This window comes from Lithobates pipiens, unplaced genomic scaffold (assembly GCF_037356315.1).
Source record: "Lithobates pipiens isolate NorthernLeopardFrog02 unplaced genomic scaffold, aLitPip1_a1.2 Scaffold_23, whole genome shotgun sequence".
NCBI lineage: Eukaryota > Metazoa > Chordata > Amphibia > Anura > Ranidae > Lithobates > Lithobates pipiens.
In genome coordinates, this window is record NW_027507785.1 from 336,767,085 (window position 1) to 336,781,426 (window position 14,342).

Consider the following 14,342-nt stretch of genomic DNA (forward strand, 5'->3'; position numbering starts at 1 on the left):
GGTCTTATATTATCAGAACGTCAGCTGCCCATGAGGCTAAGCCCTTGTACACACGGTCGGAGATTCCGTCGGAATGTTTCCTATCGGACCGTTTTGTCGGATATTCCGACTGTGTGTGGTCTCCATCGGACTGTTTCCGTTGGAGTATCCGACGGACCAAGTTTTCCAACTTGTCCGTAAAATTTTCAGACAAAATGCTCCGATCATGTGTAGCCTACTCCGACGGACAAAGTGCCACGCATGCTCAGATCAAATTCCTAGACCAAAGCTATTGGCTCCTAGCCTGAACGTAGTCCTGTCCTAACGAAATAACGTCATCACGTTATGTGCAATCAGATTTTCTGACAACTTTGTCCAACCCGTGTGTACAAGGGCGCAGAGCTTTATAGCTTTTAAAGCTTTTTGAATGAATGAATGACTTATGTAGCACTACCTATACGAACTGAATCGCCTCAGGGCGCTTTTCTTGCCACCGGTGTCCATCTGCAGCTATTTATGCGGTCCTTTAACCTGTAGAGTCCCAACACACTTACAACATACACATATTATGGCCAATTCTTTTGGACAAGGTCTAAATAACCTACCAGCATGTCTTTGGAGTGTGGGAGGAAACCAGAGTACCCGGAGGAAACCCACACAGGCACAGGGAGAACATGCAAACTCCAGGCAGATAGTGTCGTGGTCAGGATTTGAACCAGCAACCCTATTGCTGCTAGGTGAAAGTGCTACCCACTACACCACTGTGCCGCCCACAGGAGGATATGCTGCAGATCTTGTGGGCAAAGCTCTACCCATTTGTGGTGAGATGTTGAGGTGCCAGGAAAGGAACATTTCGGTAAGTATTTGGTAGGAGGTTTCCGTTGTTTCTTCTGTGTATTTAGCGGTTTGTTTGGAGTTCAACAATAAAGCTATTAATTCGCTCATTACCACCTTCTACATGGGACTGCCAACATGGCGCGCTTTCTTCATTTATTTTCCAGCGCGTTCCATGAAATGTGCCCTTTGGCTATTATCTGACAATTGAGAAAACACGTCCTGTATCCGGGGGATAGATAAAACTGTCGCTCCCTGTGCAGGTCTCCCTTCTCTCTGTTGATGACATGTACCAGAACCTGCCACCGATGCTGAAAGACAAATACTGGGATGAGCAGACGGCGCTGCCACCATACACGGTCGCCACTGCCGGAGAGACGCTGAAACCATCATTCATGGGCTCCACGTTCGACATGCGGTATGTAGACTTTGCTGTTCTGGTGACCTGATATTAAAGATGAAAAATATTCTTCATAACATAATGACTTTTTTTTTTTGTGGCTCCTCTATGAAGGAGCAATGGAGACCAGGGCCTTAAATAAGCTGTACCCGACCCAAGATGGCTGCTAGTCACATGGGGCAGCAGCATCCAATTGGATAGCTTCCCCAGTGATCCAGGAAACCATTGAGGAGCTATGCTCCTCTTGACTTCCCCTCCCCCTGCAATGCAGCTGCGTTTGAGTACCACCTGCAGAGGAGAAAGTACAGCCGTGCCCAAAAGTTTTGAGAACGATATAAATATTAAATCTAATAAAGTGCTTCAGTGTTGTTAGATCTTTGTGTCAGATATAGGACAATGAAGTATAATGACATCATAAGTGTCAGATGTTACTATGGATACGGAAGTATAATTACAAGCATTCCATACGTGTCAGAGGTTTTCATTGCCAATGACATGAAGTTATGCAAAGTCCATATTTGCAGTGGTGACCCTTCTTTTTCTGACCTCTGCAATTCTCCCCAGAATGTTGTCAGTCAACTTCTGGGCCACACCCGGACTGATGGGCCACGCCCGGACTGATGGGCCACACCCGGACTGATGGGCCACGCCCGGACTGATGGCCCATTCTTCCATAATCATTTTTTGTTCACTTGTTTCTAGAGGATTGACCACACACGTTCACAATGGGATTAAGGTCTGGGGAGTTTCCTGGCCGTGGACCCAAAATTGTTACGTTTTGTTCCCCAAACCACTTAGTTATGACTTTTGCCTTCTGGAAAGTTGCTCCATGTTGCTGGAAAAGTCATTGTTCCTCAACCAACTCTTCTGGAATGGGTGGGGAGAAGTTGCTCTCGGAGGATGTTTTTGTACCCTTCTTTATTCATGGCGAATTCCCCACCCCCACCCATGAATGGTCTCAGGAGGCATGACACAGGACTGATAGTAGCGTTCACCTTTTCTTCTCTGGACAAGGTTTTATCCAGATGCTCCAAACAATGGGGAAGGGGATTCACCAGAGAAAATGACTCCCCCCCCCCCCCCCCCAGTCCTCAGCAGTCCAGTCCCGGGACGTTTTGCAGAATATCGGTCTGTCCCGATGTTTTTCCTGGAGAGAAGAGGCTTCTTTGTTGCCCTTATTGACACCAGACCATCCTCCAAAGGTCTTCTCACTGTACATGCCGATAGACTCATTCCTGAGCAACCTCTGCACTGGTGGTGCCCACCCCCCCTTCACTGGTGATGCCCCCACCCCCTCCTCTGCAATGGTAGTGCCCCCATCCCCCCCTCCACTGGTGGTGCCCCCATCCCCTCCTCTGCACTGGTGGTGCCCCCATCCCCTCCTCTGCAATGGTGGTGCCCCCATCCCCTCCTCTGCAATGGTAGTGCCCCCACCCCCCCCTCCACTGGTGATGCCCCCATCCCCTCCTCTGCACTGGTGGTGCCCCCATCTCCTCCTCTGCACTGGTGGTGCCCCCACCCCCTCCTCTGCACTGGTGGTGAACAACCCCCCCCCCTCCACTGGTGATGACCCCATCCCCTCCTCTGCAATGGTGGTGCCCCCATCCCCCCTCTGCACTGGTGGTGCCCCCATCCCCCCTCTGCACTGGTGGTGCCCCCATCCCCTCCTCTGCAATGGTGGTGCCCACCCCCCCCCCCCCCACTGGTGGTGCCCCATCCCCTCCTCTGTAATGGTAGTGCCCACACACCCCCCTCCACTGGTGGTGCCCCCATCAACTCCTCTGCACTGGTGGTGCCCCCATCCCCTCTTCTACACTGGTGGTGCCCTCATCCCCTCCTCTGCACTGGTGGTGCCCAAACCCCTCCTCTGCACTGGTGGTGCCCCCATCCCCTCCTCTGCACTGGTGGTGCCCACACACCCCCCTCCACTGGTGGTGCCCCCATCAACTCCTCTGCACTGGTGGTGCCCCCATCCCCTCCTCTACACTGGTGGTGCCCCCATCCCCTCCTCTGCACTGGTGGTGCCCCCATCCCCTCCTCTGCACTGGTGGTGCCCACACCCCTCCTCTGCACTGGTGGTGCCCCCATCCCCTCCTCTGCACTGGTGGTGCCCACACACCCCCCTCCACTGGTGGTGCCCCCCTCCCCTCCTCTGCAATGGTGGTGCCCCCATCCCCTCCTCTACACTGGTGGTGCCCCCATCCCCTCCTCTACACTGGTGGTGCCCCCATCCCCTCCTCTACACTGGTGGTGCCCCCATCCCCTCCTCTACACTGGTGGTGCCCCCATCCCCTCCTCTGCAATGGTGGTGCCCCCATCCCCTCCTCTACACTGGTGGTGCCCCCATCCCCTCCTCTACACTGGTGATGCCCCCATCCCCTCCTCTGCACTGGTGGTGCCCCCATACCCTCCTCTGCAATGGTGGTGCCCCCATCCCCTCCTCTGCACTGGTGGTGCCCCCATCCCCTCCTCTGCAATGGTGGTGCCCACCCCCCCCACTGGTGGTGCCCCATCCCCTCCTCTGTAATGGTAGTGCCCACACACCCCCCTCCACTGGTGGTGCCCCCATCAACTCCTCTGCACTGGTGGTGCCCCCATCCCCTCCTCTACACTGGTGGTGCCCCCATCCCCTCCTCTACACTGGTGGTGCCCCCATCAACTCCTCTGCACTGGTGGTGCCCCCATCCCCTCCTCTACACTGGTGGTGCCCCCATCCCCTCCTCTGCACTGGTTGTGCCCACACCCCCCCTCCACTGGTGATGCCCCCATCCCCTCCTCTGCAATGGTGGTGCCCACCCCCCCCCCACTGGTGGTGCCCCATCCCCTTCTCTGTAATGGTGGTGCCCCATCCCCTTCTCTGCACTGGTGATGCCCCCATCCCCTCCTCTACACTGGTGGTGCCCCCATCTCCTCCTCTGCACTGGTGGTGCCCCCATCCCCTCCTCTACACTGGTGGTGCCCACACCCCCCTCCACTGGTGGTGCCCCCATCTCCTCCTCTGCACTGGTGGTGCCCCCATCTCCTCCTCTGCACTGGTGGTGCCCCCATCCCCTCCTCTACACTGGTGGTGCCCACACCCCCCTCCAGTGGTGGTGCCCCCATCTCCTCCTCTACACTGGTGGTGCCCCCATCCCCTCCTCTGCAATGGTGGTGCACACACCCTCTCATCTGCACTGGTGGTGCCCTCATTCCCCCCTGTGGTGCCCCATTCCCCCCCCCTGCACTGGGGGTGCCCCGATGCTGCAGCTAAATCAACTGTAGAAGACAGTCCTGGCACTTGCTGGACTTTCTTGGGCGCCTTGAAGCTTTCTTCACAAACACAATGGGAAATGTTTTTTTATTCGATTAAATTCATTTTCATGACAAAGAGGGACTTCATTCATCTGATCGCTCTTCATAACGTTCTGTATATGCAAACTGACTTCATAAAGACTGAAGCAGCAGACTGTGAAAATGTAGATTTCTGTTCATTCTCAAAACTTTTGGCCAGAGCTGTAGACTGCACCTCTGCGACAAGACCGCTGCTTCTCATTTCACTGTCCAGTCACACAGCGAGACCTGAAAGTGAAAGGGAACCTGCTGCAGAAAACGATCAGAGCCACACAGGGGTCAAGTCCTGGGGAAAAAAGTGTGGGAACTCCCACCCAAGATCCCCTCCCCCACCAAAAAAAAAAAAAGGTACGCTCATATGCATACAGTGCCTTGCGAAAGTATTCGGCCCCCTTGAACTTTTCAACCTTTTTGGTATTGCAGAGTATTCGCAGGGTATGTATTGGCAGGGTATTGTAGAGTATTGGCAGGGGGTATTGCAGAGTATTGGCAGGGTATGTATTGGCAGAGTATTGCAGAGTATTGGCAGAGTATTGCAGAGTATTGGCACAGTATTGCAGAGTATTGGCACAGTATTGCAGAGTATTAATAGGGTATTGCAGAGTATTGGCAGAGTATGTATTGCAGAGTATTGATAGGGTATTGCAGAGTATTGGCAGGGTATTGCAGAGTATTGATAGGGTATTGCAGAGTATTGATAGGGTATTGGCAGGGTATTGCAGAGTATTGGCAGGGTATTGCAGAGTATTGGCACAGTATTGCAGAGTATTGATAGGGTATGGCAGAGTATTGGCAGGGTATGGCAGAGTATTGGCAGGGTATGTATTGCAGAGTATTGGCAGGGTATTGCAGAGTATTGGCAGGGTATTGCAGAGTATTGGTGGGGTATTGCAGAGTATTGGTGGGGTATTGCAGAGTATTGGCGGGGTATGTATTGCAGAGTATTGGCGGGGTATGTATTGCAGAGTATTGGCAGGGTATTGCAGAGTAGTGGCACAGTATTGCAGAGTATTGGCACAGTATTGGCAGGGTATTGCAGAGTATTGGCAGGGTATTGCAGAGTATTGGCAGAGTATTGCAGAGTATTGATAGGGTATTGCAGAGTATTGGTGGGGTATTGCAGAGTATTGGTGGGGTATTGCAGAGTATTGGCAGGGGAATGTATTGCAGAGTTTTGGTGGGGTATGTATTGCAGAGTATTGGCAGGGTATTGCAGAGTATTGATAGGGTATTGCAGAGTATTGATAGGGTATTGCAGAGTATTGGCAGGGTATTGCAGAGTATTGATAGGGTATTGCAGAGTATTGGCAGAGTATTGATAGGGTATTGCAGAGTATTGATAGGGTATTGCAGAGTATTGCAGAGCATTGGCAGGGTATTGCAGAGTGAAACTTACACACTAGTTACTAACCTGGTATCCTCTTGCCTTCTGTTCGCGGGAGAGAAGTAAACTGGAAGCAGTGCAGCGGCTGTGGCCCCAGGAGGCCAGGACTGTCTGGCACTGGGTAGAGGGGAGGGAGGGGACAGTCCGGATCCAAGCAGGCACGTAGCGTGTGTCACAATGCTCACTGACTCGTGCCAGTGCGTGCCCACGTGTACGGACGACGTCATGTGACCAGTTGCTAGACGCGGAGCGGCCCCTGCCTAGCAACGTCACTCGGGCGGCAGAGGAGCGGCGGCGGACTACGCGCTGCATAGCCTCAGCCCTCAGGTGGCTAATGGGAACGGCGTTCCCGCTGTGGAAATAGTACGGGAACGCCGTTCCCATGCGTTCCCGCAGGACTCGAGCCCTGGAGCCACACCCCTACCGGACAGGACCGCGCGGCAGAGCTGGCCAAACTTCAGGACAGAAATACACATCCCATGGCAGGGAAGGTAAGTCCGAGCAGGTTAGTGCTCCCAAAGCAAGAAGTGGGGGGAGGAGCCAGGAGCGCCAGCAGGGGACCCAAGAAGAGGATCTGGGCAAAACCATTACACAGAGCAGGTAAGTAGAACATGTTTGTTTATTTGATGTGTTGAATTTGAAGCATAGCCAATGAGCTTTCACCACTTTTATATGTAGAAGTAGCACCCCGCTCCTGAAGGTGGGCACCCCACTCCTGAAGGTGGGCACCCCACTCCTGAGGCAGGAACTCATGACCATCACAGGTAACAAGCATCTCCTTCCCTTTCAGAATGGATGCGGACCCGGACCAACACCAACAAGTGCCCGCCACCCCCAACCTTCCCCGTGCCCGCACCCCCATGCTCAGTCGCTTCCTCTCCTCCGCCCCTTCCCCCGCTATTGGCATGAAAAACCTCATGGGCCGAGGCCCACGCAATCCCCTGGTCCGCCTCAGAGGAGAAGGATCTCCCAACAATGTCCACTACAGCGAGATCGACCAGGACCACCGGATCGACGAGGAGGAAACCACGGAGGATGAGAAGGAGAGCCGGGCGAGTGAACCGCCCACGCCCTCGAGAGTCCCTCGCAGGCTGGAGGCCTCAGAGAAGCAAAAGAAGATGGAGCAGCCGCGACCATGTCCAATCCTCATCACCGTGGATGAACCTTCAGAGGACATCCAGCCGGACCAGGCCGAGTGCTAAAGGAATAACAGGTGACATCATCCTTCGAGGACACCGGATGTGAGACCAACAACCCCCGGAATGACGAGAGCGACTTCTGGTTCCTCAAGAGTTGAAGTGCCGGCGGCGCCTCGCCGTGTGATTGTGAGCCGGCCAAGATAAACCAATAGGTCTCAGAACAACCGAACTCCCCCCACCGGCAACCTCTGTGATACCTTAATACCAACATTCAACTTGCTGGACGGAATATGGAGAGCGGCCGCCGGAAATAATCGCATGTAAAATCCAGCAAGCTGGTTGTACCCAAGTTGATTGATCGGTCAACCCGGGTACATTCAGCCCGCCCATACATGGTCCAATCTCAGAGGCAACTGGTCAACGTTCAAACCATCTATGGCCGGCTGAAAGCTGCCTGGCCAAATCTTTTCCACCAATTGTCTTCCTCCTCCATAAGCCGCCCCATTGCCGGTCTCCATGACATTCATCTTTCTCACCATTCCACTTCGATCGTCTACAAATAAAACCTCACCAGACCCCCCCCCCCATCATTCTGTACAATATACTGGAAAGTGTCGCCCCCTTGTGTATTGTGAGACATACTTCACCCACCATCTTAGTTTTTGTAAATGTACTTTGTAAACAAAATCAATAAAAAAATTAAATAAATGAGTAGAAAGTCTCGTAGGTTCTTGTGCCTCTTATATTTTGAAGCAAAGATAGACATGGGGGGCAGCCATTGCTTCAGGGGGATCTCAGCATGTCCAAGACAACGTGGATTGTCTCAAAGAGACCAGCAATGGCAGGAGACACATTACTCCCCACAAGTTTCCTATAGGCACCAGAATCCGGGCATGCAGTGAACCTCAGCATCAGAAATCTACAGAAAGCTGCCAAGTTCCTGGGTCTGTACACCCGCTGTGCCCGTTATGAGGGGCTCCCACCATCCCTGTGCCGAGTTCCCGGGTCTGTACACCCGCTGTGCCCGTTATGAGGGGCTCCCACCATCCCTGTGCTGAGTTCCCGGGTCTGTACACCCGCTGTGCCCATTATGAGGAGTTCCCATCATCCCTGTGCTGAGTTCCCGGGTCTGTACACCCATTGTGCCCGTTATGAGGGGTTCCCACCATCCCTGTGCCGAGTTCCTGGGTCTGTACGCCCGCTGTGCCCGTTATGAGGGGTTCCCACCATCCCTGTGCTGAGTTCCCGGGTCTGTACACCCGCTGTGCCCGTTATGAGGGGCTCCCACCATCCCTGTGCTGAGTTCCCGGGTCTGTACACCCGCTGTGCCCGTTATGAGGGGCTCCCACCATCCCTGTGCTGAGTTCCCGGGTCTGTACGCCCGCTGTGCCCGTTATGAGGGGCTCCCACCATCCCTGTGCTGAGTTCCCGGGTCTGTACGCCCGCTGTGCCCGTTATGAGGGGCTCCCACCATCCCTGTGCTGAGTTCCTGGGTCTTGTACGCCCGCTGTGCCCGTTATGAGGGGTTCCCACCATCCCTGTGCTGAGTTCCCGGGTCTGTACACCCGCTGTGCCCATTATGAGGGGTTCCCACCATCCCTGTGCCGAGTTCCTGGGTCTGTACACCCGTTGTGCCCGTTATGAGGGGTTCCCACCATCCCTGTGCCGAGTTCCTGGGTCTGTACACCCGTTGTGCCCGTTATGAGGGGTTCCCACCATCCCTGTGCTGAGTTCCCGGGTCTGTACGCCCGCTGTGCCCGTTATGAGGGGCTCCCACCATCCCTGTGCCGAGTTCCTGGGTCTGTACGCCCGCTGTGCCCGTTATGAGGGGTTCCCACCATCCCTGTGCTGAGTTCCCGGGTCTGTACACCCGCTGTGCCCATTATGAGGGGTTCCCACCATCCCTGTGCCGAGTTCCCGGGTCTGTACACCCGCTGTGCCCATTATGAGGGGCTCCCACCATCCCTGTGCCGAGTTCCCGGGTCTGTACACGCGCTGTGCCCATTATGAGGGGTTCCCTCCATCCCTGTGCCGAGTTCCCGGGTCTGTACACCCGCTGTGCCCGTTATGAGGGGTCACCGCAATCCCTGTGCTGAGTTCCTAAGTCTGTACACCTGCTGTGCCCATTATGAGGGGTTCCCACCATCCCTGTGCTGAGTTCCCGGGTCTGTACGCCCGCTGTGCCCGTTATGAGGGGTTCCCACCATCCCTGTGCTGAGTTCCCGGGTCTGTACGCCCGCTGTGCCCGTTATGAGGGGTTCCCACCATCTCTGTGCTGAGTTCCCGGGTCTGTACACCCGCTGTGCCCATTATGAGGGGTTCCCACCATCTCTGTGCTGAGTTCCCGGGTCTGTAACCCCCTAAATGACATCTATATATCATTCTCCCTCCCCCCCAAGTTGAGATTTCTTTTGGTGGTATTTGATCAGTTGCATTTTCCTTTATCCATTTATAATTTAAAAAAATAGAAAAATAGGAAATCAGAGTTTGAATAACATTTTTTATTTTATAAAACATAAAATACAAAGAACCTTCATAATTTTAGGCAAATATGAATGTTGTTGGGTTAAAAAAAAAAATAATCCTAATAAGCATCGACATACGAGGTGTGGAGGCTACAACTTGTGGGGCATTTGGAGGCGTCAGCAAGTTATAATGGCGGGGAGGGGGAATCTGACACCAATAGTGATATTATACACTGGCTGGGAAGGGGTTAAAGTGGTAGTAAAAACTACAAATGGATCTCTGGGCAGTTTACATCAGATGTATGGGGGAGGTGCATGGCCATACTAGCACATTATGCCATACTAGCCTGAAAACAAAGCCCGCCGTCACCACTGAAGGCACTTCCATCTTCAGCACTATGAATGGCCGAGCCGGTGATGATGTCACTCTCTGCAGGAGTCGCTGTTCCTTCAGAGCACATGCACAGTGATGTCATCAGTAAATCTCTTCTGTATGGTGCCCATAGAGGGGGGGGGGGGGGGGGGGGGGGTCAACCACATGGGGCAGTCCACAAGGGGTTGCCAGCACTGGTGGCATCTGGTGCTCCCCCCTGAGCTGAAACCACCACTTCTTGGGAGACTTTTCCAGGAAAATGGGAGAACTCATCCCCTCCCCCATTGGCAGAGTCCCCTCTTCCTCCAGGCCCAGTAAATAACCATCAGAAGCTGGCAGAGGTTCTAACCTCTTACTCTATAGAAGAAGGTTGGAGTTGCACTTTAAGGGACGTTGTTCCTGAATTCACATAAAATCTGGAGTTTCCATCTTCCTGCAGATAAAATTTGTTCCCAACTTTCGGAAAGATCGGCCCACAGATGAGGCCGGCCTTTCTGCAAGAAGGGGATTATTCTGGCACTGAATTAAACCCCCAGAGCCACAAGACAGGGGGGGCCTTGGCAGTGCCGCATCTATACCACTCTATAGAGAAAGAAGACACACCCACGAGAAACAGTTAAAAAATTATTTTATTTGAGAACATTGTAACAATTATATTCCACAAGAAGACTTCACATAACGAGTCTAAATGACCAAACCAGAAGATTACCAACACCACAGCCCTGCCCTACTAATGCCCCAATCACCCCGGGGAGGGGTCCTTTACAACCAGTATACATATGGGGGAGGGGGGGGGGGGGGTGTATCCATTTCATCTCCCAGCAAGGAAATGCTGAATGAGAGACAAGTCCCCTAAAGTCACAGCCCCAGTTTACTTCTACTGAAGTTGGCAAAGCTTGGCACACATCTGCCCCATGACTATTTCTGTAAAGTGGAGCTTCACGGAAGAGACCCTTCTATTGTGTGGCACAAGTACACTATATAATTCACCAATGGCCGCCATTGCAGGAATATGGGGCGGGGTCTAGGTGACATCAGCGGCACTACCGGGGGGGTTAAACTTTTAGAAGGCTGACCTCCTGGCCACCATTTGCAGGAATATGGGGCGGGGTCTAGGTGACATGAGCGGCATTACCGGGGGGGGGGGGTTATAACTTTTATCAGGCTGACCTCCTGCCCACCAGCGTCTACCTCCAATCCCGATCATTGCTGAGCCGTTGTCTTCCGGAGTCTCTTCATCCAATCACCAGAACTGCAAGAAAATACACACAAGTCAGCCACGTGTCCCATGAGCTGCACCCCATTTACCAAGAAATCTACTGCCTAGGAAACTACAAGTCCCAGCAATCTTCAGACAGAACCCCACCATCACAGTAACATCGGGGGATGATCCGTGTACAGACTGAACCTCTACACCCCCGGCACCCCATCCCCCGCCCCCTCCTCCTCACCAACACCAGCAAAGACCGACCTGAACAAAACTGTCACTACACAATGCAGCAGATCAGACACTGTGGGGGGGGGGACACACATCTACCCTCAAACCCCCCCCCCCGTCCTGGCAGCCCCCCATCTTCCTCAGATCCATAAGTGTCATCTCAGTCAATCAGTAGCAGAACTGGACGAAGTTCTCATCACAGGAAGAGCGTGGCGGTGCCAGGATGGCACAGGGTAGTCAGTCATTGTAGAAGACCAAGCCCTGCACCAAGTCACACTTCCCCACCCCCCCCCCCCCCCCCACCATATCTGCTGATGCCCACCTTGAGTTTCCATCCATTGCTGGTCACGTCTTCTGGAGGGTCCCCATCACTGCAAGAAAGAAAAATGCTCATTAGCCATGTGCCCAATCAGCTTCAACCACAAGTCCCAGCATGCCTCACCGAGATACAGATACCAATTTAAAATATAGCTGTGTGGGCAAGAGCTCCCCCAACAGGACACAAGCCACAATACAGTAGGTTTTAAGCCAATCCCCGTACCCCAGAGGCCCTCAAAAAGGTCATGTGTTCAGGGTTCTTCTTCACCATCCATTTCAACTCGATATCAACGGTTCAGTGACTTATAACCACCATTGTATCTATTAGACAGGGAAGTTCTAAAACTTGGGGGGGCCCCCACTAGAGAGGGACCAAGGCTGGGGGCCCCCACTAGAGAGGGACCAAGGCTGGGGGCCCCCACTAGAGAGGGACCAAGGCTGGGGGCCCCCACTAGAGAGGGACCAAGGCTGGGGGCCCCCACTAGAGAGGGACCAAGGCTGGGGGCCCCCACTAGAGAGGGACCAAGGCTGGGGGCCCCCACTAGAGAGGGACCAAGGCTGGGGGCCCCACTAGAGAGGGACCAAGGCTGGGGGCCCCCCTAGAGAGGGACCAAGGCTGGGGGCCCCCTAGAGAGGGACCAAGGCTGGGGGCCCCACTAGAGAGGGACCAAGGCTGGGGGCCCCACTAGAGAGGGACCAAGGCTGGGGGCCCCACTGATCTACTCCATACAAGGTGGAAAAGATTTGGCCATACAATGGAATATGGAGCGTCATCTTCCTCAGATCCATAAGTGTCATCTCAGTCAATCAGTAGCAGAACTGGACGAAGTTCTCATCACAGGAAGAGTGTGGCGGTGCCGGAGGGTCTAGGTTGGGGGTAGAGGTTGGGGGTAGAGGTTGGGGGTAGAGGTTGGGGGTAGAGGTTGGGGGTAGAGGTTGGGGGTAGAGGTTGGGGTAGTCAGTAGTTTGTTTCTCCCATCAACTGAGGCTTTATTCCTCTCCCAATATCTTCATGGAAACTGTGGCCAATCTTTTGTAGACACCAAAATTTAGAACCAGCATTTCTCGAGGTGGTGGGGCCCAGAGAACTAGAAAACCAAACCCCGCACTAAGTGACAATTCCCCCCCCCCCCCCCCCCCCCCCCATCTGCTGCTGCACCCACCTTGTTTCCATCCATTTGCTGGTCACGTCCTTCTGGAGGGTCCCCATCACTGCAAGAAAAAAAAACTCATTAGCCATGTGCCCAATCAGCTTCAACTACAAGTCCCAGCATGCCTCACCGAGATACAGATTCCAATTTAAATATAGCTGTGTGGGCAAGAGCTCCCCCAACAGGACACAAGCGGCAAAACTAAGTTTTAAGCCAATCCCCTGTACCCCAGAGGCCCTCAAAAGGCCACGTTCTCAGGATTTCCTTCACAATACACTTCAAATCTATCGATGGCTCAGTGTTTATAACCACCATTTTATCTAAAACTTGCAAGGTTGGGGGGGGGGGGGGGCACCAAGCTACTCCATAGAAGGTGGAAAAGCTTTGGCCATACAATGGAATATGGAGCGTAGCGTGTTAATCAGGTATCTGATCAGAGACCCCGATGGAAATACAGGTGGTGCCCCATCCACCCCTCATCAATGCCCCCACCCTGGCAGCCGCCATCTTCCTCAGATCCATAAGTGTCATCTCAGTCAATCAGTAGCAGAACTGGACGAAGTTCTCATCACAGGAAGAGCGTTGCAATCCCCAAACCCCACCCACCACATTTACTGATGCCCACCTTGTTTCCATCCATTGCTGGTCACATCTTCCGGGGGGGTCCCCATCACTGCAAGAAAGAAAAATGCTCATTAGCCATGTGCCCAATCAGCTTCAACTACAAGTCCCAGCATGCCTCACCGAGTTATAGACTCCGGTTTAAATATAGTGTGAGCAAGAGCTCCCCCAACAGGACACAAGCGGCAAAACAAAGTTTTAAAGCCAATCCCCGTACCCCAGAGGCCCTCAAGAGGCCACGTTCCCAGGACTTCCTTCACCATCCACTTCAAATCTATCAATGGCTCAGTGTTTATAACCAGCATTGTATCTAAGGAAAGTTCTAAGAGGACCACGCCCCCCACCAGAGGACCACGCCCCCCCCACCAGAGGACCACGCCCCCCCCACCAGAGGACCACGCCCCCCCCCCCCCCACCAGAGGACCATGCCCCCCCCCCCACCAGAGGACCACGCCCCCCCCACCAGAGGACCACGCCCCCCCCCCCCCACCAGAGGACCACGCCCCCCCCACCAGAGGACCACGCCCCCCCCCACCAGAGGACCACGCCCCCCCCCACCAGAGGACCACGCCCCCCACCAGAGGACCACGCCCCCCCCCACCAGAGGACCACGCCCGGGGGGCCACTGATCTACTCCATAGAAGGTGGAAAAGCGTTGGCCATACAATGGAATATGGAGCGTAGCGTGTAATCCGGTATCTGATCAGAGACCCCGATGGCGATCCAGGTGGTGCCCCGTTCACCCCCCATCAATGCCCCCACCCTGGCAGCCGCCATCTTCCTCAGATCCATAAGTGTCATCTCAGGCAATCAGTAGCAGAACTGGACGAAGTTCTCATCACAGGAAGAGTGTGGCGGTGCCAGGAGGGGGGAGGGGGGACAATGATAGAAGACCCCATATGCAGAATAT

At 54.1% G+C, this 14,342-nt stretch overlaps 1 protein-coding gene, 1 long non-coding RNA gene and 5 other non-coding genes across 7 annotated transcripts in view; 1 reads left to right on the plus strand and 6 right to left on the minus strand.

Moving 5' to 3' along the window:
• Positions 1-7,774, plus strand: part of BEST4 (bestrophin 4) — a 42,400-nt gene extending 34,626 nt beyond the window's left edge. The window contains exons 8-9 of the mRNA XM_077450807.1: positions 1,077-1,231; positions 6,718-7,774. Of these exons, the coding sequence (XP_077306933.1) occupies positions 1,077-1,231; positions 6,718-7,129 (567 nt within the window). The 3' untranslated portion in view covers positions 7,130-7,774. The remainder of the gene's footprint in view (positions 1-1,076; positions 1,232-6,717) is intronic.
• Positions 7,775-9,546: 1,772 nt separating this feature from the next.
• On the minus strand, positions 9,547-13,711 carry LOC143926758 (uncharacterized). The gene is made up of 3 exons (XR_013262145.1): positions 13,437-13,711; positions 11,665-11,713; positions 9,547-11,156 (listed from the first exon to the last, which is right to left on the minus strand). It is a non-coding gene; the product is annotated as an uncharacterized LOC143926758 (long non-coding RNA).
• LOC143928686 (small nucleolar RNA SNORA35) lies at positions 10,349-10,473 on the minus strand. Its single transcript, XR_013262514.1, has one exon. It is a non-coding gene; the product is annotated as a small nucleolar RNA SNORA35 (small nucleolar RNA).
• On the minus strand, positions 11,478-11,548 carry LOC143928643 (small nucleolar RNA SNORD38). Its single transcript, XR_013262477.1, has one exon. It is a non-coding gene; the product is annotated as a small nucleolar RNA SNORD38 (small nucleolar RNA).
• LOC143928644 (small nucleolar RNA SNORD38) lies at positions 12,435-12,505 on the minus strand. The gene has a single exon (XR_013262478.1). It is a non-coding gene; the product is annotated as a small nucleolar RNA SNORD38 (small nucleolar RNA).
• LOC143928645 (small nucleolar RNA SNORD38) lies at positions 13,319-13,389 on the minus strand. Its single transcript, XR_013262479.1, has one exon. It is a non-coding gene; the product is annotated as a small nucleolar RNA SNORD38 (small nucleolar RNA).
• A 498-nt stretch (positions 13,712-14,209) lies between the features above and the next one.
• Positions 14,210-14,280, minus strand: LOC143928647 (small nucleolar RNA SNORD38). Its single transcript, XR_013262480.1, has one exon. It is a non-coding gene; the product is annotated as a small nucleolar RNA SNORD38 (small nucleolar RNA).
• Positions 14,281-14,342: the final 62 nt, after the last annotated feature.